A 16,506-nucleotide genomic window follows, 5' to 3' on the forward strand; every position below is an offset into this window, starting at 1 on the left:
ACCCTGTGTATATATTGCTGGGTCTTGAGAAGTTGCTTTTGCTTTTCCCCTCTGTGGTGCTGTCCCCAGGCCAGGGTAGGGACTAAGGGAGTATTATACAGTGACATTAGAATTTCAGGAGGAAGGACATGGCACAATTTGAATTTTATAGCATTTGTTTTCACTTTTTCCCCTTGGGTACAAGTGCTTCCTGAGAGAATCTGTTTTGATTTTAGACACATAGGAAGTATATGTCCTGTGACTCGTCTGAATTAGGGTATCTCCAGGAAATTATCTGTAGCTGCTGGCTTGCCCCCGCCTGCATCTTCTTACAGACTTTTACTGAGTAACTTGTTTGTGCTAAGCTCCTTGCCAGGGACGAGAAGGGTAGGCTCCCAGCCTCTAGACGCAGCGAGAGGAAGGCTGTTGCACGGGTTAGTACGGAGTCTCTGGGAAGCTTCACGGGAGAGGGGGTGTTCGGTGGGTGTTAGAGGGGGTGTGGGCTGGCTGGGCAAAGGAGCAGCAGGTGTGGAGACATGAAGGAGAGGGGGCACTCAGTACTTGGGGACATGGTTCAGGGAGTGGCCAGAGGGCGACGGCTGCAGCACAGGCTGGACGTGGAGGCTGTGGCAGAAGAGGACAGGTTGAAATCACATCCTAAGGGGTCTTGCTGGGACTTGATCTCATAGGCCAGTGGTTCTCAAAGCTGGTCCCAGACCAGCAGTGTTAGCGTCTCTCAGGAGCTTGTTAGAAATGCAGATACCGAGGCCCAGCCCTTGACCTTCAGTGTCAGGTATTTGGGGGTGGGGCTGGGCTGTCCGTTTCAGCTAGCTCTCCGGGGTGGGGGTGGGAGACTGCCTCGGCGGGGCGAGAACAGTCCAGGCTCTTGGGGCAGCCTTGAATTTTAGAAAGATCGCTCTGAGGGTCCTCTGGAAGGTGGGGTGGTGTGGGGAAGTTAGGGATCAAGTTGTCCAGTGTCTTTGCGGATGTGATGTGGGCCTGGACTGAAGGCAGCAGGAAGGAAGAGGGGATGGGTTTGCTGGAGGTAGATTCTCTAGGACTGTATTGCTGGTAGACGATGTAAAAGCCGAGAAGACAGCTGTGCCTTGCTCTGTGACCTGCCGGCAGTTAAAGGCCTTTGCTGCCTCGTGTCTTCAGGGATTATTTTTTACTGAAAGTGAAAACATCAATTCAGAGAACTTGCCTGAGGCTCTCCTGCCTCCTCTTTGAAGATGCCTGCTTAACTCTGGCTGATGACCTCTGGGTGGTAAAGGTGCACCTTCAGGGCTCACGGTCCTAGGAAGGACAGTCTTCGGTGTTATTTCATTCACTATGCAAGGCTGCTGGCAAATTTAGTAAATGGTACCTGGCGCTCAGACGCCTCATGTTGCATGTTGTCTGTAAGTTGGCGAGGAGCACCCTTTTACTATTCAAATTTTACCAGTCCGTTGCTCCATTTGATATATGTAAGTGTCCAGACGGGTCTCTGATTTCAGTTACAGTGATTAGGATGTTATTATATGATGTTCATATGTTCGTGCAAAAATGTGTTTTAGAACCTTTATTCTTCAATATTTTAAAGTTCTTTTTTTTATGTCCTATTTTGTTTTACAGATTTGTAAGACTCCAGGGCCTTCAAGCTGTGATTAATCCCATGGTTCCTGAAATGACTGGGAAAGCAGACGTTTTGTGTGCCAGTTGAAGAGTGTATGTCTATGTATATTTAAAACCTTCTTTCTGTGCATACACATTTACACGAGAAAGCAGGCTCATTCTTGTGTGCACTTGAAGAGTTTTACAACTGATGAAAATTAATTTAAGAATCAGATGGAGCAACTTGACACCACTGGGCTTGGGAGCCCGGGGAGAAAAATACATCAGTAATGGCCAGTTTTCCGTATGGTCTTCACGGGTGAAGAAGGTTTGCAAAAAGAAGAAAAAAAAACTTGCACAGATCAGGCCTCAAAAATACCTCTCCAGTTTAAAGAAGGAACTAAGTGAGAAGGTGACTGAGGGAGAAGTGTGATTTCAAGCATTGCAGAGGGGAGCATGCAGTGCTTTTTGCACTTTATTTTTCAGTGGGTCTGGTGATTTGGACAGAGGTGAAAATTCTGGACTGAAGAGTGGCTCTTACTGTGTGGTTATGACTGGAGGAAAGCCAGTTAGGGTATGATGGGACAAGTTTGAACAGTGAACTGATTCCTTTGCCTTTTTTCAGTTAACTGTATTCCAGAAATTTTAATTTATTACTTCCCTTTTCCTTTCCTATACCTATAGGATAATACCTTAAGGGAGCAGTTGAAACTGATAATTGCAAACTAATTATCAAGGAGCATCCGAGTAAAGCTTCTTTCCCTGGACTGTACACGTGGCGTTTGGAGAAGGTCTCTGGAGGTGATCAGGAAGGTGCCCATCAGCCGAACATGGTCGCTTTGTAGGGAGACAGTGGGGAAGAAGCTGACTCTCACCTGTGTTTTCCGTTTTAAGGGATTCTTTTCCATGTTGAGTCTAGGAATCTTTGTATATAAGAGGAAGCCTACTTGATGGACTTAATTCTGAGATTAGTTTTTTCCCTTCAAGATGGAAAAGTATGTAATCTTTACGAGCGGAAAGGAGAGAAGTGACTAGGGTAGGAAGGGAAGGAGACACAGCCTGCAGCCCAGCTTGGCTCCCGTTTGCCAGCAGGAGTATTTAGGATTCGCGGGGGGCCCACACTCAGACTCCCTCCCGTGAGAGCTTTAGAGCCTTCTGGCTCTGCTGAGGGAAGGGGCTTTCTCGCCCGCCTCTATGGCACCGAGGGGTGCGTCGGCCTGCAGAGGGGCCCTCCCCGGGGACATAGCCACCTGCTGGGAAGCCAGGTTGGGCTCTGAAGTTGGAGGTTTCTGGTTCTGAACAGTGGGGAAAGAGTCCTTTTTTCTCCTAAAATTTGGACTGCTGTCTGCACAAACTCTGGTCTGTTTTGCACGGTTTGTGTGCCTTTTTTTCCCTTTATGCAATGTTTTTCAGCTTTAGCAGCAGAGATTTGTCTAGTTGAGAAAACAAGCCAGAGGGTGGCTTCAGAAGGAAGATGATCCCCATGTATTCTGTCTCTGCATCTGAGCTTTTGAAGAGAAGGTTCCAGCTCGAGGGATTCTCAAAGCCTTAAGTTACTTGAAATCTATGTATTTGCAGCCCTTTGTCTCTGGAATCACATTACACTAAACTGGAATCTCAGGCTGAATAAGAAGAACCAAGTTGAGTGAAAAGAAGAACACTCAGTTTCTTTATCACCACTTGTTAACAATGCTCTTTCTCCAAAGGGTCAGCCCCCTCTTCCTCTGAGGACTTGAAAATAAAAATGGACCCCACGTTGTTTTTAAGCATTACCTTTTCTTAGCGGACTGCCGTCATCTTTTATAGAGGAATTTTTTCACTATGCATTTGGTGGATCTTTATAAAATACTGACCTTCTAATTAGAACCGGGTCAGTCTTAAAAGGGGGTCAGGGAAAACAGCGCAAGCCAACCACAAAAATAACATCGATCTGTCAGTGAAAGCAATTTTTCAGCATTCAGCATTACTTTTTAAGTAAAACGGTTCTTCAAAAAAAAGTATGTATGCAGCGGTGGAGCATGGGCCTGTCCTGTGCAGTGACTCCAACATCCTCTGCCTGTCCTGGAAGGGCCGCGTCCCCAAGAGTGAGAAGGAGAAGCCCGTGTGCAGAAGGCGCTACTACGAGGAGGGCTGGCTGGCCACGGGTAATGGGCGCGGTGTTGTTGGCGTGACCTTCACCTCCAGCCACTGCCGCCGGGACAGGAACACTCCGCAGAGAATCAACTTCAACCTTCGGGGCCACAATAGCGAGGTGAGCGGGCTTCTGTTTCACTTTTGGTCTGGTCACTAGCAGTGGATTTGAGCCCAGCCTGCATGGATTCCAGTTTCTCAGACTTGCTGCCGAGGGAGACTTTTCAGACGTGAACCCTGTCTTGTGTGTGTGTCCCAGTCGGAGACACAGTTCCCGGCGGGCTGTGTCACCTCTCCAGCGTCCCTGGTCGTCCTCTCCCTGCGGTGGGTGGGCTGCCCCCTGGCAGGGACACCAGGGCGGCTTTCTGACCAGGTGTGAGGTTGGATGAGACGATCCTAACCTGCCTGTCACGCTCTGAGCCTTTATGGTCGCCTGTATCCATGGCAAAGAGTCACTGCCCCAGTGTCAGACGGGGAGTGCAGGCCATGGAAGTGGTGCTGTCTTGGCCGTGCACAGTTCACATCTGTATGCTTTGTGATGGTGTAACACCTAGCTTGTATTCTTGTAGTGGGAGGTAAACAAAGGAATTAATTGGACAGAGGTGAAAGGAGTGATTGGACAAGAGTCATGGTTTTTCACATCTATGGGGTATATTCTGTTGAGGACATTATGCTATGTATACATGCGTATAGATTCCTCTGGGCTTCTGAAACATAACCATGGTCATTATCTTTGAAATTCCTTCAACCAGCATTTAGTGAGCAGTGTGTTTACAAGAAGAGTTGTACTTGCGTAGCGTGTTAACCATATTCATTCTTCACTGTTCACTAGTTTCTTATGAGGAATCCACCTTAAATTGTCACTAGATGGTTTTTGGTTAGTCGTTATAAAGGGGAAGAGTATTTTTGAAGGGTAGCATACAGTAAAGTGCATTAACCGTACGCATACGTACGTCTCAGTGATTATTTACATACGCAGTCACCCGTGTAACCTTCCCCCAGATCAGGGTGTAGAACATTTCCAGGACCTCTCACAGGTACCTGCTGCCCCTTCCCAGGCCCTACAGCCCACTGAGAGGTGACCCAGACTCTGACTGTGTCATCACAGATCAGTTGTGCCTGTGCTTGAACTTCATGTAAGTGGAATCATTCATTTTATTCTCTTTGTGTCTGGCTTCTTTCACTCAACATTGTGTCTGTGAGATTCATCCCTGTCATGTGTGCTGTTAGTTTGTTCCTTTTAACTGATGTTAGTTTTCCACTGAAGGAGGACACCACAGTTTTTCCATTCCTCCATTCTTGAAATGGTGGGCGTTTGGAATGCTTCCAGTTTCTCGCTGTCTTGGTGAAACCTGCTCCGAACATTCGTGTGCGTGCCTTCCTGTGGACCTGTGCACTCACGACAGGTTTCCAGGTTGCACAGTGGGCATGCATTTAGGTGTAACAGGAATTGCCAGGAACAGTTTTCCAAAGTGATTGTGCCATTTGATACCCCTACCATGGATGTATGAAAAGTTTCAGTTGTGTAAGAAACTTCTTTTGGATTTGAACTTTTCATATTAAAAAAAGGTAGTTTTATGCAAGGAATTTTGGTTTACAGATTCTTCTGTCCTTACTACACACACACACACACACACACACACACACACACCTGTAATTTTGAACTGGATGCTCTCTTAAAAGACATATTTTTCTTTTTCTTTTTAATAGATCTTTGTTGGAGTATAATTGCTTCACGATACTGTGTTAGTTTCTGTTGCACAACAAAGCAAATCAGCCATATGCATACACATGTCCCCATATCCCCTCCCTCTTGAGCTTCCCTCCCACCCTCCCTATCCCACCCCTCTAGGTCATCGCAAAGCACCGAGCTGATCTCCCTGTGCTATGCTGCTGCTTCCCACCAGCCAACTATGTTACATTCGTTAGTGTGTATATGTCCATGCCACTCTCACTTCACCCCGGTTTCCCCCCCCGCACCCCATGTCCTCAAGTCCATTCTCTATGTCTGCCTCTTATTCCTGCCCTGCAACTAGGTTCATCAGTACCATTTTTTTTTTTTTAAGATTCCACATATATACGTTAGAATACGGTATTTGTTTTTCTCTTTCTGACTTACTTCACTCTGTGTGGCAGACTCTAGGTCCATCCACCTCACTACAAATAACTCAATTTCATTTCTTTTTATGGCTGAGTAATATTCCATTGTATATATGTGCCACATCTTCTTTATCCATTCATCTGTCAGTGGACACTTAGGTTGCTTCCGTGTCCTGACTATTGGAAATACTGCTGCAGTGAACATTGTGGTACATGACTCTTTGAATTATGGTCTTCTCAGGGTATATGCCCACTAACGGGATTGCTGGGTCATATGGTAGTTCTGTTTTTAGTTTTTTAAGGAACTTCCATACTGTTCTCCATAGTGGCTGTATCAATTTACATTCCCACCAACAGTGCAAGAGCGTTCCCTTTTCACCACACCCTCTCCAGCATTTATTGTTTCTAGCTTTTTTGATAGTGGCCATTCTGACTGGTGTGAGGTGATACCTCATTGTAGTTTTGATTTGCATTTCTCTAATAATTAGTGATGTTGAGCATCTTTTCATGTGCCTCTTGGCCATCGGTATGTCTTCCGTGGTGAAATGTCTGTTTAGGTCTTCTGCCCATTTTTTAACTGGATTGTTTGTTTTTTTCATATTGAGCTGCATGAGCCATTTGTGTATTTTGGAGATTAATCCTTTGTCTGTTGTTTCATTTGCAAATCTTTTCTCCCATTCTGAGGGTTGTCTTTTTGTCTTGTTTGTGGTTTCCTTTGCTGTGCAAAAGGTTTTGAGTTTAATTAAGTCCCATTTGTTTATTTTTGTTTTTATTTCCATTACTGTAGGAGATGGGTCAAAAAAGATCTTGCTGTGGTTTACGTCAAAGAGTGTTTTTCCTATGTTTTCCTCTAAGAGTTTTATAGTGTCTGGTCTTACATTTAAGTCTTTAATCCATTTGGAGTTTATTTTTGTGTATGGTGTTAGGGAGTGTTCTAATTTCATTCTTTTACATGTAGCTGTCCAGTTTTCCCAGCACCACTTATTGAAGAGGCTGTCCTTTCTGCATTGTCCCTTGTCGTAAATTAGGTGCCCATATGTGCATGGGTTTATCTCTGGGCATTCTATCCTGTGCCGTTGATCTATATTTCTCTTTTTGTGCCAGTACCATACTGTCTTGATTACTGTAGCTTTGTGGTACAGTTTGAAGTTGGGGAGACTGATTCCTCCAACTCTGTTTTTCTTTCTCAAGATTGCTTTGGCTGTTTGGGGTCTTTTGTGTTTCCATCTGAATTGTAAAATTTTTTGTTCTAATTCTGTGAAGAATGCCATTGGTAGTTTAATAGGGATTGCATTCAATCTGTAGATTGCTTTGGGTAGTATAGTCATTTTCACAATATTGATTCTTCCAATCCAAGAACATGGTACATTTCTCCATCTGTTTGTGTCATCTTTGATTTGTTTCATCAGTGTTTTATAGTTTTCTGAGTACAAGTCTTTCACCCCCTTAGGCAGGTTCATTCCTAGGTATTTTATTCTTTTTGTTGCAATGGTAAATGGGAGTGTTTCCTTAATTTCTCTTTCTGATTTTTTGTTGTTGGTATATAGGAATGCCAGAGATTTCTGTGCATTAATTTTGTATCCTGCAACCTTACCAAATTCACTGATTAGTTCTAGTAGTTTTCTGATGGCATCTTTAGGATTTTCTATGTATATGTATCATGTCATCGGCAAATAGTGAAAGTTTTACTTTTTCTTTTCCGGTTTGTATTCCTTTTATTTCTTTTTCTTCTCTGATTGCCATGGCTAGGGCTTGCTAAACTATGTTGAATAATAGTGGCGAGAGTGGACATCCTTGTCTTGTTCCTGATCTTAGTGGAAATGCTTTTAGTTTTTCACCGTTGAGTATGATGCTTGTTGTGGGTTTGTCATACATGGCCTTTATTATGTTGAGGTAGGTTCCCTCTGTGCCCATTTTCTGGAGAGTTTTTACCATAAATGGGTGTTGAATTTTGTCAGAAGCTTTTTCTGCATCTATTGAGATGATCATATGGTTTTTATTCCTCAATTTGTTAGTGTGGTGTATCACATTGATTGATTTGCGAATATTGAAGAATCCTTGTGTCCCTGGGATAAGAGATATTTTTCTAATGCTGTGCAACAAATCACCATGGACTTGGTGGCTCACAACACCCACTTCTTATCTCACAGTTCTGTAGGTCTGAAGTCTGGGCTGGGTCCTCTGCATGGGGTCTCATGGTGGCATCAGGGACTGTGAGCTCCTCTGAAGCTGGGGTACCCCTCAGACGCATTCAGGTTGTTGGCAGAAATCAGTTCCTTGCGGCTGTAGGACTGAGGCCCTCAGCTCCTAGAGGCCGCCCACCACTCCTGCCACATGGCCCTCTCCATAACATGGCTGTTTGCATCTTGAAGGCCAGCAGGAGAGCATCTGCTGTAGCTTGGAGTCTGACTTTCCATCTCTGAAAAAGGGTACATCTGATTAGGTCAGACCCGCCCACACTCCAGGTGAGGGAATCATATAGGGTGTGCGCACCAGGGGCTGCTGTTTTAGAATTGTGCCTACCACAAAAGGGGTGATTATAATTCCTAGCGACATGGATATTTCACTACTGAAACTATTTCATGTGATTTTTCCATTTTGTATTTTTACTTTTAATTTCTGTTCTTTTTTTTAAATTGAAGTATAGTTGATTTACAATATTGTGTTCCTGATGTACAGCAAAGTGATTCAGTTATATATACATACATACTTTTTCATATTTTTTTCCATTATGGTTTATTACACGATACTGTGATCGTTTCCTATGCTAATTTCTATGCTTAACATTAGAATAGTTCCTATTTATTGAGTGCCTGCCAAGTAGGGTGACCAGCCGTCCTGGTTTCCCAGCATGTGTGACTGTCAGTGCTAAAACTGGAAAAGTCACAGGCAAACTGGGATGTTTATTCATCCTACTGCTAAGGGCCAGACATAGTACCAGGTGCCTTGCAACCAAATTACTTCATGTGGTTTTCACAGTAGACTTAGGGATAGATATCACTTTCCTATTTTACAGGTCAGAAAGCTAAGGTTTATGGATGCTAACTGGTTTGCCTAGGTTCATACAGCTCGTATGGAGGAGAGCTGGAATTGGATCCCAGAGCTCCGCCATTCTCCTTCAGTGTACCTTTATTTTCTTAAAACTTGTGTTAGGTGTAAGTTCTCAGTCCCTTAACCACAGTTGTGAAATCTAAGGGCTCTGAAAATGGAAAGTTTTTGCATGACTCATTTAATGGCAAGACATGAACTGATGTGAGGCTATTTTTTGTCATCATCCTGTCATGTCAGCTGCAGAAATATTTATGTTTTTTATTATGGATGCTGCCCAGACCCTGCTGGGGGTGTTATATATTGATGGTGTCTCCTGTTTTCAGACCTAAAATTTCAAAAACTCTGAATTTCAAAACTTACCTAGCTGCAGGGATTTTGAGTACATGATTATGAGCCTGTATCTTCCTTTAAGGGAATCGTGAAAAGCAACCTCTGAAGAGTTTTATGTTTTTTCATTTTCAGAAAGGCTGACGTTTAAGTCATCTCTGTCCATTGCTTAGTTACCTTATCTTCACTGGCCTTCCACTCGAGGAGCCAAGTCCCCCTGCCCCCACCCTGACATACCCTAAAAACTCTAGTTAAGAACTGTTGCAGGATTTTACTGTCTTCTGGCCATGGGATGACCATACTGTGCACGTCAGGTCTCGTGATCTGCTGTTTCACAGCTGAAAAACTTGGGAATGTTTTTCTTCTAGAAAACAATTCATTACGGTTATTATTGATGACATGCAAGTTAGTCACTGATTCTTCATTTAAAGAGATTTTCTTCACCTAAGTGCAGACAGGCATCCATGCGTGTTTGGTGGGATTTGTTTCATTACAGGGACACATCCACTGTAGGAACGGTGTCTCCTGGGTTCCTGGATCTGGTTACTTCTTCTCTGAGAAGCTTTTTCTGACCCTCTGTCCCCCCGCACTCCCCACCCCAGGCTGTACACTGTACACCGAACAGACTTCTGTGCTTGCCCTGGTAATGCCTTATTACAGTTACCTGCTTGTGTAGATTGGTAAACTTAGTGAAGATTGCCTGTTCTCGTGTCCTAATTTCCTCACCTCCTACTATTTAAAATGTCATTCGTTTATTTTAATTTCCTTTAACTTGTTAGCCCACTTCAGTGGGGCTTCTTTTCCCACCACTCCACTGAGATGGTCACATTCCCAATGACCCCGCGTTGCTAAACCCATAGGCCACTTTATTGCACTTGCTGTCTTGGAAGCATTCAGTGGAGTTGAAACGTTATTTTCTCTTGCTTTCCAGGACACCAGGCTCTCCTGATTTTCCTGTTACCTGTCTGGCCTCTACTTTCCACCCTTTTTGCTGGCTCTGCCTATTTTCACCTCATTGTTAATAAATGTTGGAGGGCCCCAGGCATGCATCTGTTTCTAGATAATCTCTCCAAGTTGGTGCTAAATCTACCTATATGCTGATGGTTTCCGAATTTATATCTTCCACCTGCCATCACCTTCTAGTTCCAGATTCTGTTCTTCGATTTGTTATATGAGATACAGAATTGGACATCAGTCACTAGGCTTCTCAAACTGTAGGCCCTCTAAGAGAGAACTCCTTTTCCTCCTGCCCCTTTAGCCTCCATCTGTCTTCACCATCTCAGGAGATGGCCCCATGGCTGGCCAGTGAGTCAGACTGTACGCTGTACACGCAGCAACCTCCGTGCCGTTTCCTTTTTCCCAGATCCAGTTATTAGCAAGGCCTCCCACTGTATTCGACTTCCAAGTGATGTCTGAAACATGCCTTCCTCTCTCCTTCACACCATGCTGTACAAGCCTACTCACAGATCTTTTGAGTTAAACTCTGTTGTTAACCCATTGTGGAGGGCTCTGCTTACCAGGGTATATTTAGTTTCTCAGTTATCGTTAAAGTATTTTGATTTATATCTGATGTACTTTAGTTTTCTTTTTCTTTCCTAAAAATACTGTATGACATAGGTCACAATTCTGAAAAGAATGAGAATTTCTGGATTATAAGAATGATCTCCCCTTGTAGTTGAATCTCAGGTTTCTGTTATGCTCCGTGGTGTGTCTAGTTCACCCTCCTTTCTAGAAGCCCCAGGGCTCCGGGTGGATTGCCGAGCCTGGGCTTGTTTTTGCATCACTGTGCATGGTGATGGTCAGCTTTCTTAAACTTAAAAGAGATTTGAAAACTGCTTTCGATTTATAAACATTTGTACAGGATTCAACATATTTAAGGGTCATACACTAATTCCAGAGAGAAAATTTGACAAATTCTGGATTAAAGCCAGTGAGAAGACACAGGGAATCTTTTATCTTCCTTCTAAATTCTTCATAAAAAGTGACTTTTGGTAGATTTGTGGTCACCCACTGTGGTATCACAGTGATAGATGGAAGGGAGGACGGTGATTTACTTCCTGTGGTGATGGCCTATTCCGTTCCCCGCTCTGTTCCTGTTTTTCTATATCTCTATTCCAAGAAGTTCTAGCTCTACCACTTAACTAGCTGGTGTGTCCAAGCTGTTCACGTCCTTATTTTACTCATGGTTAAGTTGAAATAGTAATTTCTTTCTTTCAGAGTTGTCGTGAGAATCTATGAGAGTATATTTCTGAAAGGACTTCCGGGTTTTTTTTGAAGAACATTTTATTAGCCTTATCACATAAGTTTCTACTAATTTTCATTTCCATAATTAAACTCATGATTTTATACAGTTCTCCTGATATGCAATCATACCATAAGCTCTTGCAGCACACCGAGCAGTGGAACCCTGTGAAGCCAACTATGTTCTTAGCAATTAAGAAGTTGGACATTCAGATACAGGACAGTGAATATCCACAGAGTACTGCTAATATCTGTGTCAGGTCTGTTGTCTTTCATCCCTGCCTTTGAAAGGACTCCGAAAATAGTGAATGCAGTGTATATAAATGGTGATGTTAAAGTATTTCATACTCTATTTACTTACTCGTTTTGGGTTCTGTAAATACTTGAGGGGCCACGCTAGGCTGTAAGCTGCCGGACTTCGGCTCCGCAGTGATAAAAGAAGAGCCATTCCTGCCCAGATGACCTGCGTGTCAAGAGAATGGATATGGTCTGTAAGGAAGTAATGTTGCTACTGCTGATGACAGCCGCCACATATTATATGGCCACGATTTTTTTATGTGCTGTATGTCCACTGTTTAACCCTCAGAACAACTCTCCACGGCTTTGTTTTACCGTCCCTGGTGTACAGTTGAAGAACCTGAGGGTCAGAGGTGTTATGGAAGTTGTCCAAAGTCTAGAGCTAGATGATGGCAGTGACAGATCTGGGATTTGAATTCATGCGTGTGTGTTTCTCCTTCTGTAAGACACTGCTTCGAGAAGAGGCGAACCACAATGAGCAGAGAGACAGTTATGAGTGAGACGGGAGTGCAGCCACTTACAAACTGGAGGTATTTGAGAAGCAGCTCTTTTAAATGTTCTTATGAATTCTTATTTTGAACAGAGAACTGTTCTAGCAAAGAGGCAGAAATAGGCATGTTTCTGGATCTTTAGGTCAGAATTTCCTAAGACAGAATTCGTAAATCATAAATTTTAAGACTTGTATGTCTGAAAATACCTCAATGTTGCCTTTACTCTTGATGCACAGTTTGGCTAGGTATATATTTCTAGGTTGGTTCCTTCAGAATTTTGAAGGCATTTTTCCATAGTCTTCAAAGTTGCAGAGTTATTACTGAGAAGCATAATAGTTAAGAGTTCAGGCCCTGAAGCTGGATGCAGTATGAGTCCCAGCTTTATCACTCAGTAGTGTTGTGACTTTAAGGGTGTTGTTTAATTTCTGTGTACCATAATCTTCTCATTTGTGAAATGTGTTTGTTGTAAGGATTAAATGAATTACTATATGTAAAGCATTTACAGCAGTGCCTAGTACATCATGAGGACTTGGTAAAATTGGCTCTTATTATATTATTATTCTAAGTCAGTTATATGTGGCCTTTAAAAAAGACTGACATCCGCTCATTATCCCAGATATTCTGAAATTTCATGATGATGTTTAGAAGTAATGTATTAGAAAGCTTTTTGTCACCTCTGTGTGTATGGGCGGGGGCGGGTATTTCAGCTGATGGGCTTTATTGTGGAATAATCTGGGGGAGAATCAACTGTTTTGTTGCTGACTGCTAAATGCCAGCAGCCAAGCGTATTCACTGGGGTTGTTCAGTTTCTCTACATAAGGCCCCTCCGGTTGCCTGCCTGTGAATTTACTCCTGCTGTCAGCATTCTGAGAGCCTGAGGAGGGTGTGTGTGTGTGCGTGCGTGCGTGTGTGTGCTGGGGGAGAGGTAGTGATAGTAGAAGTGGAGGGGCAGGAGGAGGAGCCGATGCTTACCGAGTGCTTGCTGTGTGCTGTCCCCACTGTCAGAGCTTTACCTCGTTTAATCCTGACATCGGCTCTAGGACTTTGAAGCTGTTTATTATCATCATCTTATAGATGAGGAAACTGAGGTGCCGAGATGCTGAGCAGCTTGCCTAAGGTGACGCACCTTTGCTAACCGATGGAGCTGAGACTGAGCCTGGAGCCCCTCAGATTCCACACACTTTTTTTTTTTTATGATTCCATTTATTGGAGTTACCTCCAGTGGTCAAATTCATAGAGACAGGATCTAGATTAGAAGCTACTAAGGGTAGGGGAAGATAGATTCCACACTCTGAACCTCTCGGAAAACGCCCAGTTGTCAGGCCTCGTTATTGTCTTCTCTGTGCCCAGTGTCCCCGAGACTGCTTTCTGTGGTTCACTCTGCCAGGGGATTAAGCCTTCAGGCTCTGACGCTGCGGTGAGAATTGCCTGGCGACGTCTCTGACGGCTCCGGGGTCGGGAGCGTCATCTGGCTGCGTGGGTGCCCGCGCTAACGTGCTCACGCCGGCCCTCTGGCTTCAGCCCAGCCTGCACCTCTCGCAGTCCCTGAGCCTCATTCCTGAGCCTTTCCGGGCTCCCTTCTCCCAGGCACCTCTCTGCAGGCACCCTGTTTGGCCTTCCTCAGTTTTGTGAAGCCAGTTGCCACGTTCCTTATCCATTTCCTGTCTGCACATGCTGTGGTCAGGGCACCTCGAAGATGGCTTTTGTGTGTGTTCTCATGCTCCTTGTTTTGAGGTGATTTCTACGAGATGGATTAGGATCATCTTTATTTTGACGTCTTAAATCTGAAATCTCCTGTTAACATAGTTTTTAAAGATTCTTAAAGGCATTAAATGCAGATTTATTTTCCCTAAACAAAACCCAGACTATAATAGAATTATATTTTATTAAGAAAATAGAATTTGTCAAAATAATGGCATTGTTCATTTTTTTCCTTTAGCACTTTGGTTTGTCTAATTTTTTTCTCTTAATAAAAATAAATGATCATATCTGAAAGTACTTTAGACTCATGGCAAGCTATCTTTTGGGTGTATTTTTTTTTTTTTTTTGCTGTGTTGGGTCTTTGTTTCTGTGCGAGGGCTTTCTCTAGTTGTGGCAAGCGGGGGCCGCTCTTCATCGCGGTGCGCGGGCCTCTCACTATCGCGGCCTCTCTTGTTGCAGAGCACAGGCTCCAGACGCGCAGGCTCAGTAGTTGTGGCTCACGGGCCTAGTTGCTCCGCGGCATGTGGGATCCTCCCAGACCAGGGCTCGAACCTGTGTCCCCTGCATTAGCAGGCAGATTCTCAACCACTGCGCCACCAGGGAAGCCCTGGGTGTATTTTTGCTAGAGAGAGTGACAGAGGGATGTGAGTACAGGACAATAATTTTTTTGGTAGTAGCCTCCTAGGGAAGCAGCTTCAAGCTTCATGATGTCAAAATGAGAGCAAATGAGAATGAGATTGTTCCTGAAGTCCTGGGCAAAGAAATACTTCCTGAACTGTGGAATCTGTGTTCAGGATTTATTAATAGCTGAACCTATGGATTCTTGAGCCAGACTGCTTGGGTTTGAGTTGACCCCCTTTTGGTGCGATTTGGGACAAGTACTTACCGTCTGTGTGCTGTGGTTGCATTATCTCTAAGGGAACATAACACCTGCCACCTAAAGTGGTTGTGCTGACTGAAAAATGTGACCCACAGACAATGCACATAGAAGAGCTCATTAAGTCTTAGTTCTTACTTAATTTTTCTTAGGCTCACTGTCATCCTTGGGTGTTCCACCCGTCTGCATTTCCTTCTGAAGCTGGAACAGTGGAGCCTCTTTTCTTAGACTGCATGAGTTGGCCTCATGATGGCAAAACACAGGAATGGAGCGTGAGGTGGGAAGCAGGTGAGGGGTTAGGAGCAGGATGGGAGTGTCCCAGCCACGAGGGAGGCTGGGCTCGGGCCAGTAGTTTTATTATAGGTTTGGGATTCTGGGACTAAGGGCGCCTCATCTGTGTTGGTTCCTTATCTGCAAGGCACTCTTGACTTCGTCTTAAGCAGAGCTCATTCCTGCTGTCAGCTTCTGTCTGAGTCCACGGGGCCTGACTCGTGGCCTCGGGGGTGCATGGCGCATCTGTTGATCCTTCAGCAGGGAGGCTGTTAGACATAACGCAGAAATGGATCCATGTGCCCTGGCAGCGGGTATCGTATTCTAGTAGGAGATTTTTGTCTAGAGTTGATCGAAGTCATCTTTCTGGGATATGGTCTGGGGTGGGTGGGGAGAGTGTGGGTCAGGAGAGAGAGCCCGGGATCCTGTGCTGTGAGTCAGTTTGGTGATTCTAATTGGTTCTGTCCACATGCTTGACTCCAAACTTCCAAAACAAACACACCTATGCAAGTTGCCCAAGACTGTACTGCTGGGTGTTCTTATCGTACGTTCTGGCAACCCATGTTTGGTTTCTCTCCCTCGCTGTTGCTGTTGTATAGAATTCTTACTGACATTTGTTGTTTTCTCCACTTGGCCTAGTTAGATTTGGATAACTAAAATACAGAGGAGATTGTCTGTGGCCCAGGGACCTTTTCGTTATCCTGAAATAATCCTGTTTAAGTTCGTGCCCGACCTTCCTTTCTCCTCCCTGTGTATAATCCCTAAAATAGTGTTTCAAACAAAAACCAGTTTTGTCCGTCTTAGCTCAGTTCTCCTCTTTATGTCCTTCTTAAACCTTTAGAGTTAAGGAAGAGTTTGTCAGTCAGAGCAAGGAAGAGTTTGTCAGTCAGAACCTTAAAACGGAAAAATAAGTAACGTTGTAAATAACATCGTTGTCAGTCAAGTTTATTTCATAAACTCCTTGGTAGCAGAAGTAACTGTTTAAAGGCTTTGTTTATAAGATACTATAAGTTAATGTTTAGGATTTGGGAAATTGATGTTATTCATACAGAGTTTGAAAACAGAAGTGTGAAAACCATCTATTGTCTTCCCATTTGCTTGGTGTTTTCATGAGTTTAGATTTTATTTTTTCTCCTCTTCAGGAAATTTGCTACAGATGGGATTTGTGGCTAATCGGGCAATTACTTAAACAACATGACCAGAGAGCTCTTTCTTGTCTCCTAGGCCTTAAATTTTTCTTTTCCCTTAATTATGCCTTAAAAAAACCTAATTATCTACTTTATTTCCAAGATTGAAATCACCTTAGGGGAGTCAGAATCTGTAATGTTCCTTGACATTTTTCTCTAGTAATGAAATACTTGTTTAACAGATCAACAAACACCTCTTTTCAAAAAAAGGTATTATTATATTTTAGATCAGCATTGTAAGAGAAATACAATATGAGCTACA

General features: G+C 43.8%; 1 protein-coding gene across 5 annotated transcripts in view; it reads left to right on the top strand.

The window, feature by feature from the left end:
* The window catches only part of TULP4 (TUB like protein 4), a 228,283-nt gene that overhangs the window by 55,452 nt on the left and 156,325 nt on the right, over window positions 1-16,506 (top strand). For all 5 annotated transcript variants that reach the window (XM_089922203.1, XM_022560335.3, XM_089922202.1 and 2 more), the window contains one exon: window positions 1,594-3,823. In XM_089922203.1, the coding sequence (XP_089778329.1) occupies window positions 3,572-3,823 (252 nt within the window). In that variant the 5' untranslated portion in view covers window positions 1,594-3,571. The remainder of the gene's footprint in view (window positions 1-1,593; window positions 3,824-16,506) is intronic.

The sequence above is a fragment of the Delphinapterus leucas genome, chromosome 12 (genome assembly GCF_059928025.1).
Source record: "Delphinapterus leucas isolate spDelLeu-1000000601 "Yukka" chromosome 12, BTC_Dleu_Yukka2, whole genome shotgun sequence".
NCBI classification, from domain to species: domain Eukaryota; kingdom Metazoa; phylum Chordata; class Mammalia; order Artiodactyla; family Monodontidae; genus Delphinapterus; species Delphinapterus leucas.